The sequence below is a fragment of the Myotis myotis genome, unplaced genomic scaffold (assembly GCF_014108235.1).
Source record: "Myotis myotis isolate mMyoMyo1 unplaced genomic scaffold, mMyoMyo1.p scaffold_m19_p_52, whole genome shotgun sequence".
Lineage (NCBI taxonomy): Eukaryota > Metazoa > Chordata > Mammalia > Chiroptera > Vespertilionidae > Myotis > Myotis myotis.
Genome location: NW_023416360.1, coordinates 412,526 through 424,686, shown reverse-complemented (window position 1 = coordinate 424,686; position 12,161 = coordinate 412,526). Strand labels below are relative to the sequence as shown.

General features: G+C 36.0%; 2 protein-coding genes across 4 annotated transcripts in view; one reads left to right on the top strand and one right to left on the bottom strand.

Annotated features, from left to right (window-relative positions):
• LOC118657345 (centromere protein P) overlaps positions 1 to 12,161 on the top strand; it is a 255,966-nt gene that overhangs the window by 98,616 nt on the left and 145,189 nt on the right. The window lies entirely within an intron of this gene.
• OMD (osteomodulin) lies at positions 541 to 9,909 on the bottom strand. The gene is made up of 3 exons (XM_036311216.1): positions 9,602 to 9,909; positions 2,195 to 3,148; positions 541 to 1,675 (listed from the first exon to the last, which is right to left on the bottom strand). Exons 2-3 carry the CDS (start codon positions 3,132 to 3,134, stop codon positions 1,347 to 1,349), a joined length of 1,269 nt encoding a protein of 422 aa, XP_036167109.1. The 5' UTR covers positions 3,135 to 3,148; positions 9,602 to 9,909; the 3' UTR covers positions 541 to 1,346.

The window sequence follows — 12,161 nt, the reverse complement described above, 5'->3', positions numbered from 1 at the left end:
CAAAATGATAGGTAATACGTAATTTTTAAGGTTTTAATGAGACCGTCAAAACCCATCTGTTCAAATTTTAAAGGAACTTTATTCAACTTTAACATTATGTAAATAAACATTGGCTAATACACATATAAATTCCTAATTAATTGTGCTAGAAAAGTAGAAGTGTTTAATAATGTTGATATACTTTCTTGTGCTAATATTAACCTTGTGAACAAAGTAGTTATTTATTAGCAAATCTTTATGTAATTAAAACAAAGAAATCTTTCTTGAGTGCATCCTCCTATATAAAAGCCTAATATGCTAAGTGTCTGGTTGTCAAGTCGTCTGTTCAACCAATTAAAGCGTAATATGCTAATGGTTTGCTAAAGCAGCTCAACCACTTGTTATGATGTGCACTGACCACCAGGGGACAGATGCTCTGACCTGTAGGTTAGCTTGCTGCTGGGGTCCTGAGTGAGATGGGCTGGACATGCCCTAGAGCCCTCCCGCGGTCCCTCCCCAGCTGGCCAGCCTCCCTTGTTCCTCCTGGCCCTGATTGTGCACGGTGGGGTCCCTTGGCCTGGCCTGCGGCCTCTCGCAATCCAGGCTGAGGGGACCAGCCCCCCCTTTTTCCCCCCAGTGCACGAATTTTGTGCACTGGGCCTTTAGTTTACTATAAAACATTTATTCCAGTTAAAATGAACACAGTAAAGACTGTTTTGGAATTTTCTAAAATTTGCTAAATACAGATTGTAATGAGATAATTTGGTGTTTTTTAGTTATCCAAACACAGAGTTTAAAATTTTGTTGCTTTGAAGCTCTAAGGGAAAAATAGGATTCATTTATTTTATGAATCTCTTTGCCTGGGTCCTTAGTAGGGTGGCATCTTTTGACAATCAGAAGTATCATCTTAAGCACTAAGTGGTAGGGCCAAGGGGTGGATTCGGTGATGGTAATACCATCCAGATAGACTTTTCTGGAGATCAGGTAAAAAAAAAAATGTATTCCTTAAGTGAATGGCTGCCTATTACAGGAATGTAACCTGTTTGCATTTAAATAATCCTCCTAGTAATTCAAAGCTTTTGATGCTACTTCTTTCATCATTCTTAGAAAAATTACTGTTAATAGAAAGGACATACTCACTTTTTCTCAACATAAAATTTTTATGTTTAAAGTTTAGTTTTTGATTTCTACTTGTTATTCTAATTTACATTTCTTAAGGCTTGTATCATTTTGAGTAAATTCTAATCCGATGTAATTATGCAGATGGTATACCAATACCTTAAATTTAAGTATTTGATTTTATACTAACACATAATTCTTCATCTATTATCATGAGCTATAAGTTTTGTGAAGCCATAAATGTACACCTATATAGTTTCTTGCCATTCTTGACTTCCATAATAGTGAGGGTCAACATTTTCTTCTGTTCCTTCTTGTTCTGAGTCTTCTTGGTGATCATCATGCTCTTCACTATCAGGGTCATCTTGAAATCTCCCTAAAACTTGGGTCTTCAGTTGTATTGTTTGACCATTAGTGCTTCTTTGTTCACCATAATAAATACTATGTATATGAGGGAAGCAGAGGGAAATGTATGAGCTTATTGGCTCTTTTAACTTGTTTTGGTCCACACGAATGTATGTTAAATGGTGGTAATATAGTGGGTCAACAGATGGACACATCACTGTAACATTGATATCTGAAAATACAAATTAAAAATTAGTCTTGCTATATTACATTCATCATCCTATATTGGATTTTGTTAAAATGTTATATAGATCTAGTTTTATTAATTAGAATACTTATAAGTGGAATTAGGTTTAATTATTTTTACAGTTACTCAAATAATAAAATGAACATAAAACTATAAATGAATTCTATATTATCAAAATAAATGACTTCATTGGAAACTTACTAATTTAAGTAATAAATAAATTATTAAAGTAATAAATTCTTAGTAGAAACAGTCTCAAAAAGAAAAAAATGAAAATCTTCTATAGTCCCACTACTCAGAATACACGTATTTCTTCATATACTCTACAGTACTATTTCTCAATGTTTAAGGTGATAAAATTTAATAGAAAAGACTATAAACTTTATAGCACACCTTTCTCTGGGACCAGTTTCTCCCATTTTCCTAGCCAACTTTAAAGCAATCATTTTCAACAATGTATAAAGCATAGATTATATCTTTAAAAAATAATGAAAATTTACATACTTTCAATTTCATTATTTTCTAGGTATAGGTGTTCTAAATTTCTTGGAATATAGAATGCTTGCTTCAGTTTGTTGTGTCCAACATTGAGCTCTATAAGGTTGGAAAGATTAAAAATATTATATGGGATGTCTTGTAGTTTGTTGTGGGACATTCTTAGAGCATGAAGTTTCGGAAGTTCATTGAAGTAACCTTCTGGTATAGAAGAAATTGAATTATTTTCTAAAGATAGATACATAAGTGAAGAAGGCAAACCAGGAGGCATTGATTCTAATCTATTATGACATAGGTTGAGCTGCATCAATTTTTCCATTTTGGCTAGGTGATTTTCTTGTAACATAGAATCATCAAGATGATTATAACAGAGATCAAGCATGGTCAAGTTTACTAGTCCATTCACGGCATTTGTCTGCAGTCTGGAGATCACATTGTAACCAAGAAGAAGTCTTTCCAAAGATTTAGGAAGAGGAAATGGAAATTCTTCTAAGTTGTTATGCTGTAGTTGAAGTTGTAGTAGATTTGACAATTTAGCAAACACTCCATGATCGATCTTTTGAGATTTAATTTTGTTGTGGCTGAGATTGATTTCTTTAAGATGAGTTGCATTGATAAATGAGTCTGCAGTCACAGCCTCAATTTCATTGAACTGTAGATAGACTTGCTGAATGTGTGCTGGAATATTTGGGATACGCTGGAGTTTGCGATGATCACAGTACATGGATAATGGAAAGTTAGGTGGACAGAAGCATTCACTAGCACAGCCTAAAGCATGCGGATGAAAAGGCACTTGATAGTCCACATTTTGATGAAAATGGAATTCTGGTTGGTAAACATCATCTGTCTCTTGGTCGTAATCTTCATCCCATTGATAACTTTCATATTGACAATGTACTTTGCCTCCAAGAAAGAAGAAAAGGATACATACTGGACTTAAAAAGCCCATAGTTTCTTTTTGTCCTATTGCAAGGAGAAAAGGAAATATATTGTGGGAAAAGATAGTGAAATTTAGAAAAATTTTTGTGTAAGTTGAGAGATGCACATATATATCTATTGAAATACTAGAGGCCTGGTACATGAAATTCGTGCATGGGGCAGGGGGGTTCCTCACCCGGCCTGCACCCCTCTCCAATCCGGAACCCTCAGGGGGATGTCCAACTGCCGGTTTAGGCCCGATCCTATCCCACATCAGGCCTAAACTGACAGTCGGACATCCCTCTCGCAATCCGGAACCGCTGGCTCCTAACCGCTTACCTGCCTGCCTGCCTGATCGCCCTGAACTGTCTCTGCCGCCTGATGTCCCTAACTGCTCTCCTGCCAGCCTGATCACCCCTAATAACTCTGTCTGCCGGCTTGATCGCCCCCTAACTGCTCTCCCCTGCAGGCCTGATTGCCCCTAACCGCCTCTGCCTTGGCCCCCGCCACCGTGGCTTTGTCCAGAAGGACGTCCAGAAGATGTCCGGTTTAATTAGCATATTACCCTTTTATTAGTATAGATATAAAAAAATGTCCAGAATGAATAGACAGTGCTCAAGCCAAAATTAAAATAGCCCAAGTGTCCCTCAGTAGGTGGGTGGATAAAAAAGCTGTACATTTACACAATGGAAAACTACGAGGCTGTACAAAGGAAGGAATTCTTACCTTTTGCAGTAGCATAAATGGACCTAGAAGGTATAATGCTAAGTGAAATAAGCCTGTCAGAGAAAGGCAAAGACCATATGATCTCACTTATATGGGAATCTAATGAATAAAATAAACTGATGAACAGAATAGGTCCAGAGGCATGGAAGCATGGAACAGACTGACAGAGGGGAGGGGATTGGGGCTGGGTGAAGAAAAATGTTTAAATAGCAGTAAGGATGTTTTGTTTTTTTGTTGTTGTTGTTTTGTTTTGTCTTTTTTAAAGTCACATATTGCATCGAACCAGACTAAATAACCACCTTTTAAGAGAATCTTAGTTTGTCTTGCTAGTTTACTAGACTACAGATTTGCAGTGACAACATGATGTTTCTCAACTCCAAAGTCAGTGTTTCCTTCACTATAAATGCTGGGTATTCTTATGGCTATTTGGCCTCTTGATGAAACCTTATGTTTTAATTAGAGAGCTTTTATCTGAGGTATTCTTTCTTAATATTAACCAAAATTTCCCACTGCAACTTGTTTGCTGATACTCTTTTCTGCCCTTTGGGAGAACATGGAACACTTCCTTTTATGTGAGAGTTTTAGATATTAAAAATAGCTATCATGTTTCCTCTTTGTGTTTTGTTTTTTTTTACCCACGCCTAAGTATGACTTCAGATTTTCCCCATGAAACAGTTTTCAAAATCCAGTTATTTAATCTCTGAGGCACATGGAACCCTAAGCAGGAATCAAACCAGCACCTCCTGGTTTATAGGTTGACAGTCACTGAGCCACACAGGCCAGGCAAGTCCTATCACTTCTGATGATTAATTCACTTAACATATCTGCCTTTTACCTCACCAATAAAGTAAGAATAATTGTTTAGCTGTTTATCTCATCTGGTAGTTGTTAGGGTCATATGAGATGTGCTCTGCCCACTTACTGTGATTCAAAAGTAATAAGTATGTTAAAAAAACAAAAAAGAATCATCCCTTTTATTTTGAATCCATTTTTCTCTGTCCTTGTCATCCAGGGTTTTATGAGAGAATTAATGTCCTAACATGTTATTATATGAATTAAATTATGTTATCTCCTATTCATATAGAATGGTACTAGCCATTTTTCATCATTGGGATAATTGAAAAAATAGTTACTTAAATAATTTTCTCTGGTAGAACCTCATTTTAGAAAGGCTGCTGTAGACCCTGATATCTTTTCTTATTAGAAACTAAGACTTGGTAGAATTAAATATTGTGTGTATTTGGGAATTGGAGTAGTTAATCAAGTAGAGTCAGAGACCCTTGATCTCTTTGCTTCCAGTTATATTTTCTCCAGTCTTCCCCCACCATTTCATTCCTTTCCATGCATCCATACCATGGGCCTTGCTGTTACCAGGCTGCAACCCCTTCATACTCTGATCACTATCTCCTGTCTTTTTAACTTATTCTACGTAGTAACTCTAACTGCAATAATTCTTCAGTTTCAGTGGGACCTAAAATATATTGAGCCTACTATTTTTTTCATTGCCGCTTATCCATACCTCCCAGTACACTCAATTCCTTCTTACCAACCTAGACTACATAGTGCATCACTGTCATCACTGCTTTGCACATGCCATAAGCTTCTGGCCCCTTACAGCTTCATACTCTTCTGGTTATTTCAATTCTCCATTTACTTTCGGCCTGACTCAGGCAGCTAAATATGACAAGAAAAAACCAGGACCATGCCAACTGGTAGAACTTTAAATTCATGACCATTCAAATACTGCCCAGCAACATCTGCTTGGGCTATTCTCTTCTCTCTCCTGGACAAGCCTCCAAAACCTCAATTGATTTTTGATGGTGACCTTGCTGCTTCTTTTTATCAAGAAAATAGGATCAACCATATGTTTAATATATTTTCATTATATATTAATCTTATCCCTATCTACAGAAAATGTCAAAATAGTAATGGTTTGGTATTTTAAACTGTGATTTTGAAATTCACAAAGTTTCTTATTGTAAATCTCATTAGACTTGATCCATTGTTCCTTCTTATCTGTGGGGTTCATGGAGGATGTGGCAATTTGAATAAGACTTTGAAAGAATGTTAGGTTGCTCATAGAGGAAGATAGGGAAGATTTCCAGATATAAGGGATGAGCAAAAATATATAAGTAGCAAAGGCTAGGGTGTTGGGAAACTGGTGGTTAACTGTTGAAGGAGCAAAATAAAACTGTTACAGTCAATTTGGACCAAAATCTGTAAATTCCTTAGGGCCTGAGTTCTGACTTGAGGAATTTACACTCTGGGACCGCACATAATTTAATGTGTACTTGAGCCGTGATCCTCACACAGCAGTGTTCATGCATGCAGGAGTGTGGTCTTTCTCCAGAGGGCAGATCAGTGCTGGCTGCCCTGAGGGGTGGGGGATGGGGGGAGGGCCTCCCTCACCTGCTGTCCTTAGTACTTATGCTTAATGGGGAGTGTGAACATGGTTAGGAAGCATCTTATAACTATTAGTAGTTATTTGGTTTGGTTACCTAAAGTTAATGAATGTCTTGAATTCCTAGGGATTAGGCACTGTACTTGGTGGGGAACATAGAAATGAAGTTGTGAAGGCATGGTCCCTTCTATAAAGAGTAATAGTTTAGTGCAGGGGTCCTCAAACTACGGCCCGCGGGCCACATGCAAATACAAATATTGTATTTGTTCCCGTTTTGTTTTTTTACTTCAAAATAAGATATGTGCAGTGTGCATAGGAATTTGTTCGTAGTTTTTTTTTAAGCTATAGTCCGGCCCTCCAATGGTCTGAGGGCCAGTGAACTGGCCCCCTGTTTAAAAAGTTTGAGGACCCCTGGTTTAGTGGATGGGAGAGACTCAACACAGCACACCATATTCTCAGGCAGAGGAAAATGTGGCTCACAGTAGAGACACAAGTGCTGTGGCAGTTGGTGACTTAGCCCTGCTTGGTTAGGGACAGAAAAGTCTTTAATATAGATATTCATTTGGCCCAGGCATTTGGACATTAACAGGAATGGATATAGGACAACTTAAACATTTTATTCACTAGCTGATAAGTTATATATTAAACTTACCGTATTTTATTATACTTATTATAATATAGTATATTAACTTTTTAAAGTACTTCTCATACTTCATGTCAGTCTCACTATACCATGGAGTTGGGGTTCTATAAGATTGCTGTGTCCCAGAAAGATGAAAATAGAAGTAGAAGCAAAGATGAGCAGCTGCGTGGGCTCATGGCATGTAGGAGTCTCAGAAGCTTACTGTTACATAGCTGAACTTTGAAAAGAGTGTTGCTCATCAGAACTCTGAATTTTGGGTTAAGGGGGTGGAGGGATAGAACAGAAAAGAAAAAAAAAGTCATGGACAAGGAAAGCAATGTGATTGCCGGGAGGGGGAGAGGAAGAAGAGGGTATGGGGAGATAAATGGTGATGGATGGCGACTTGCCTTGGGTGGTGAACACACAGTACAGTGTACAGATGATGTGTTGTAGAATCGTGCACCTGAAACCTGTATAATTTTGTTAACCACTGTTACCCAATAAATTCAATGAAATGAAAAAAAAGCTAGCAGTCATCAATTAGTAACCTTACATTTGAGGATTAAAGTCAAAATTCTATTGTCCAATAATTATGATAAGTTATTGGGAAAAAAGAAGATCTAGAGAAGACTTTTGATCCTGTACCTAATTGCATACCTTTTACCTGGAATGAAGACTTTAAGATGATGGGGTCTCTCTGGAAATGAAGGGATGCTCAGTGCATTTACTTTTGGTGTCCTTGGCTACCTAAGAAGACCTAAGGCAGGGGTGGGCAACCCCTGGCACGTGTGCCAAACATAGCACGCCAGTAACTTTTGCTGGCACGCGAAACCCTCTCTTACACTCTTCCATTTACAATTGTGAATCTTTGTTCTCAGTGATGAATTTTGTTAAGTCTCGTAAAGTTTTCTGTCAGTCTATCCGTGTACATGTACACATTAAAAAATAAATGTATTTTTCATCATCATATACTGTGTTTTTGTCGCTCGAATGAATTTTATTATTTCTTCAAGGTTCTTCACATACGTACACCTTAAGAGATATCAAGTAGGTGTAACATGTTCTCAAAAAATTAGGGTTGGCATGTAGAAGAATTTGAGTCAGAGATTTTGCTGGTTTTGGCACAAAAAGGTTGCCCACCCCTGACCTAAGGTTTCTCTTCTAAATTTGAGCTTGTCATCATTGTCCTTACTTCTTCAGAACCGGGGCCCCAGATCTTAGCCTTGTGACTATCAGTAACTTCCTGGTGTGAAATCCATCCTATCTCCATCTATATGCCGATTATTTTCTATTCCTCTTACTTCTATTCCTTTTCAACTTCACCCATGGTAACTGTCCATTACAGTGATCTCTTATTTCAATGAATCTCTTCTCAGTCATTTACTAAGCATATTTTTATTACTTTTGACCTTTTATGTTCTATAATTTATGCCTTGTTTCCTATAGGATAATTCATAGCAAAACATTATAACTCACTGTCAAGCATCTCATTTCCTGACCTCTAATTTTTCACAGAATCTAGTACAGTTCACACTGTATAAATGCTCAACATTTTGTTGAATGTATGATTGGATTAATAAATCAATAGATTTCATCTCATTAACGATGCTCATTAACTAATATTGATTGAGAACATTAATGTTCTTAATGTTGATTATTTCTAGGCATTTATTTCATCACAGATATTTCTTTAAATGAACATGGTCACAGAGAACGTGGCTGTTCTCTTGTCTATTGAATGTGTCTCCATCACAATATACTGTATTCTTCACTTTCCTCTTACATTATGTGGTAGAAAAATCACAAATGTGAAAAGGAAAGTAAAATACAAGTTACCAGTTTTAAAAACTATCTATTAGTGTGAATTTTCCATATTGTGGCAATAAAAGTTTCAATGTTATAACATTTCCCTAACTTGGAAAAAGGCACTCCTGCTTTCATCAGGAACATTCTACTTAAGACGAGATAGAACTTTATTCTTGAAAGTTTAAAGTTGTTGGAAAGCCTCATAGCATTTTATTACTTTAAAATAGACTTAATTGCTTTCTTGGTATGCCATAGAAACTAGAATATAAGAAACTTAGTATATAATTCAGAATTTTTTTAAAGCAGATTTAAATTTAACTCTGTAGAATTAGTATGCCATCACTGTTACACTCAAAGACCTAAGGAAATAAGGCTTTTTTGCTATTAAAATATAAAAGTTTCAAAATTATTTTTAGCCATAATACGTTTAAATCTTAAATAACCAATACTCAAGAAACTAGATCCTTCAGTACCTGATAGAGCACTCATATCTTTGAGAAAGGCAAATTAAAACAAAAACATTCTTATACCAGGGATTTGTCGGTGGAGAGTGAAACTTGTACAAACACCCATCTCCCTGCCACCAGCCTCTCGCACTGCTCAGATCTATGGCTCCAGGCACTTGTTAGGTGTTTGTCATTTACAGTTGAGAGACAGAAAATTATTCCATTAATCTAAAAACCTTTCATTCAAAACAAAAATATATATAAACAAAGATTATATAGAGGGCAGGTCTTAAGTTAGAAAATTCACTATAATACTTCTTTCCCTGAATAATTTGGCTAATCAGAGTTTTAATGTAGCCTTTACCAGATATTGCTTCCAAAAGTTGTGCTTTTATGATGGTTGCAATCTATTTTAACATCGAACAAATCAAATATACTTTCTATTTTAAACAGTAGGAATACTTTCTTAAAAATGGAAAATTATTTTATCATCATACCTGTTGAGTTTGCTTTAGTTTTCAGGGGTTGATGAATTTGCAAATCCTGTAAATGAATCAGAAATTCCTAAATTCTTTAACTCAGTCTCTTAAAAATCCACAGTAACTGTATGCTCAAATAGGACTGTCTTTTGAATCACTGTTGCAATTTAAGCAAATATAATCTGCCTGGAAAACACTTGGGTTGAATTAAAATTATGTACTTCTTTTCATTATCCAAAACTTTGTGGATTCGAATTAAGATGTTTGTGTTCTTGGTCAGATTTATGTGGCTTACTTCTTTCTTTTCCCCTTAAGTTTGGTTTGAGGTGTGGCAAGAATTTCCTCTAATATGAAGGGCAAACATAGCTAAATGAAACAGCATGTACTGATTACTGTTTTTATTTTCATGTTCATGCCAAAGAATTCTTCAAATTAAGGCCCACTGTAACAAAGAGCACAGTGTCTCAGCAATTTAAGGTGGAACTCAGAATTATTTGGAGACCTTGCTTGTCTGATACCCTAATGTTCATACCAGTGCTCTCTTTCATTAAGACTCAGACTAGGATTAGAAACATAGTATTTCACATCTAGTTAATTTTTTAAATGAAATAGATTGTCATTGTGATACAGATTAAATATATAACTTTTTCATACAAAGAATTATATCTTCTATTAGCTATCACCTTCCTCCCAAATATACTCATTAGAATGGCTTCTAATAACTTTCAAAATAAAAATTAATCTCTACGTGTATAGAATTAAGTATTTTGCCCTCAGAAAGTATATCTCTAGTTTGCCTGTTATTAGTAGTATAAAAAACACATTCATAGTATTGAATAAGATGGAATTAGAAGCTTCTGCTGACCAATTACCATTGCCTTTATTTTGCAAGTGTAGACCATTTTCTAATTTACTGAACTGTCTCTCCTGCCTAATTGATATATTTTTATACTAACGTTTTCATATTTTAAAAAGAGAGTTAACTTGTATCTCTTGGCAGTGAACTTTTTGAGTTCATTCTTTGGGAGATTCTTTCAAGATTATGCAAAGTAATAAGGTAAATTCTGGAATTCATTTTGCTGTTGCTTTCCATTCAAAATAGTGTTTGTCATTGGGTTTTTACAAAGAATTCACACTATTTTGTTATACTTCAGATTTTTAAAAAGTGTACATTAATTCAAGTGATACTTTGGCAATAATGAAAAATCTTGTTTATTATTTGAGACACTGGTATGTAAAATGTGGCTGACCGACTTTGGACCAAGATTTCATCTTATTACTGATCTTTTCCATATGTTTCCTATTAGTCTTTGTTCTTAAACCTCAGGCTTCTAAGGAACAGAGAGCAAATATGTGTACTTTTTTCAAAAATTATTTTACATGCTCTCACAGCTCTTTGGAAGATTAATTTACAATCAGTTGTTTAATTTTTAATGTAATTCCTCATTTAACTCTGTGATTTGAATTTATGATAATGATTATGTTGTTTAAGTTCCTAACAAATGTGAAAAAATATTTATCAATAGATAGCTGGAATCAAAAGCGTCTAGGAAATTTAAATGAATTTGGCAGTGTCTGAGAGTTTTGGATTTGGGGGAGGGAGGAAGAGTGGTGGACGTACAAAATAGATCCAGAGACATAGAAACATGGAACAGACAGCGGCATATCAGAGGGAAGAACTTATATACATATATGCATAACCCATGGAAACAATGATGTGGTAAAGGCCTGGGGTCGGGGGTGTGTGTGGGGGGGTGAATGCAGGCTGGAAGGCGTCAGTGGGAAAAAAGGGAGGCATCTCTAATACTTTCAACAATAAAGATAAATTTTAAAAAAGTGGTGGGGACGGTGGTTCAAGTAAAGCCTTAGAGCAATGGTTCTCAGCCTGGCTGTACATTAGAATCACCTGGGAATCTTTTTAAAATCCTGATTTCTGGGCCTCATCTTCCAGAAATTCTGTTTCTTTGTGATGGGGTGGGGCCACAACATTAGTAACAAAGAAACAATTTCCAGAGGATGAGGCCCAGAAATCAGGATTTTAAAAAGATTCCCCGGTGATTCTAATGTGCAGCCAAGGTTGAGAACCACTGCCTTAGAGGAAAAGAAGCTGTGATTGTGATAGTTCGCTGTTTCAGTTAAATGGTTATAATTGAAGCAATTAAGGAGAGAAGTCAGTTGAATTGGTGAAAAGGTTAAATTATATTTTACAATTATAATTTTTAAAATCCTCACCCAAAGATGTTTTTATTGTTTTGTTTGTTTTCTTTTCTTCTTCTTTTTTTTTAATAGAAAAAGGAGGACAAACATTGATTGATTGCCTCCTTCCTGTACATGCCCTGACTGGGGATGGAACCCACAATGTAGGTGTGTGCCCTGACTTGCAACTTATTGATGCACAGGACGGTGCTCCAACCGAGCCACCTGGCCAGGGCTCCTCAGTTATAATTTGATTGAAGTAAATACAGTATCTCAAGGCTAAATAACGAATTGCCAGATAAGAAAGGCCTGACTGAGACTTGTTAATTATGGAAATAAGCATAAGGATTTTTCATTCGTTTAATAATTCAGCTGATATTTA

Coding starts and splice junctions, on each gene's coding strand:
- OMD (XM_036311216.1), bottom strand. CDS start 3,134: ATGGGCTTTTTAAGTCCAGTATGTATCCTTTTCTTCTTTCTTGGAGGC. Junction 1,676..2,194: donor AGAAAATAATGAAATTGAAA/GTATGTAAATTT, acceptor TTGTATTTTCAG/ATATCAATGTTACAGTGATG.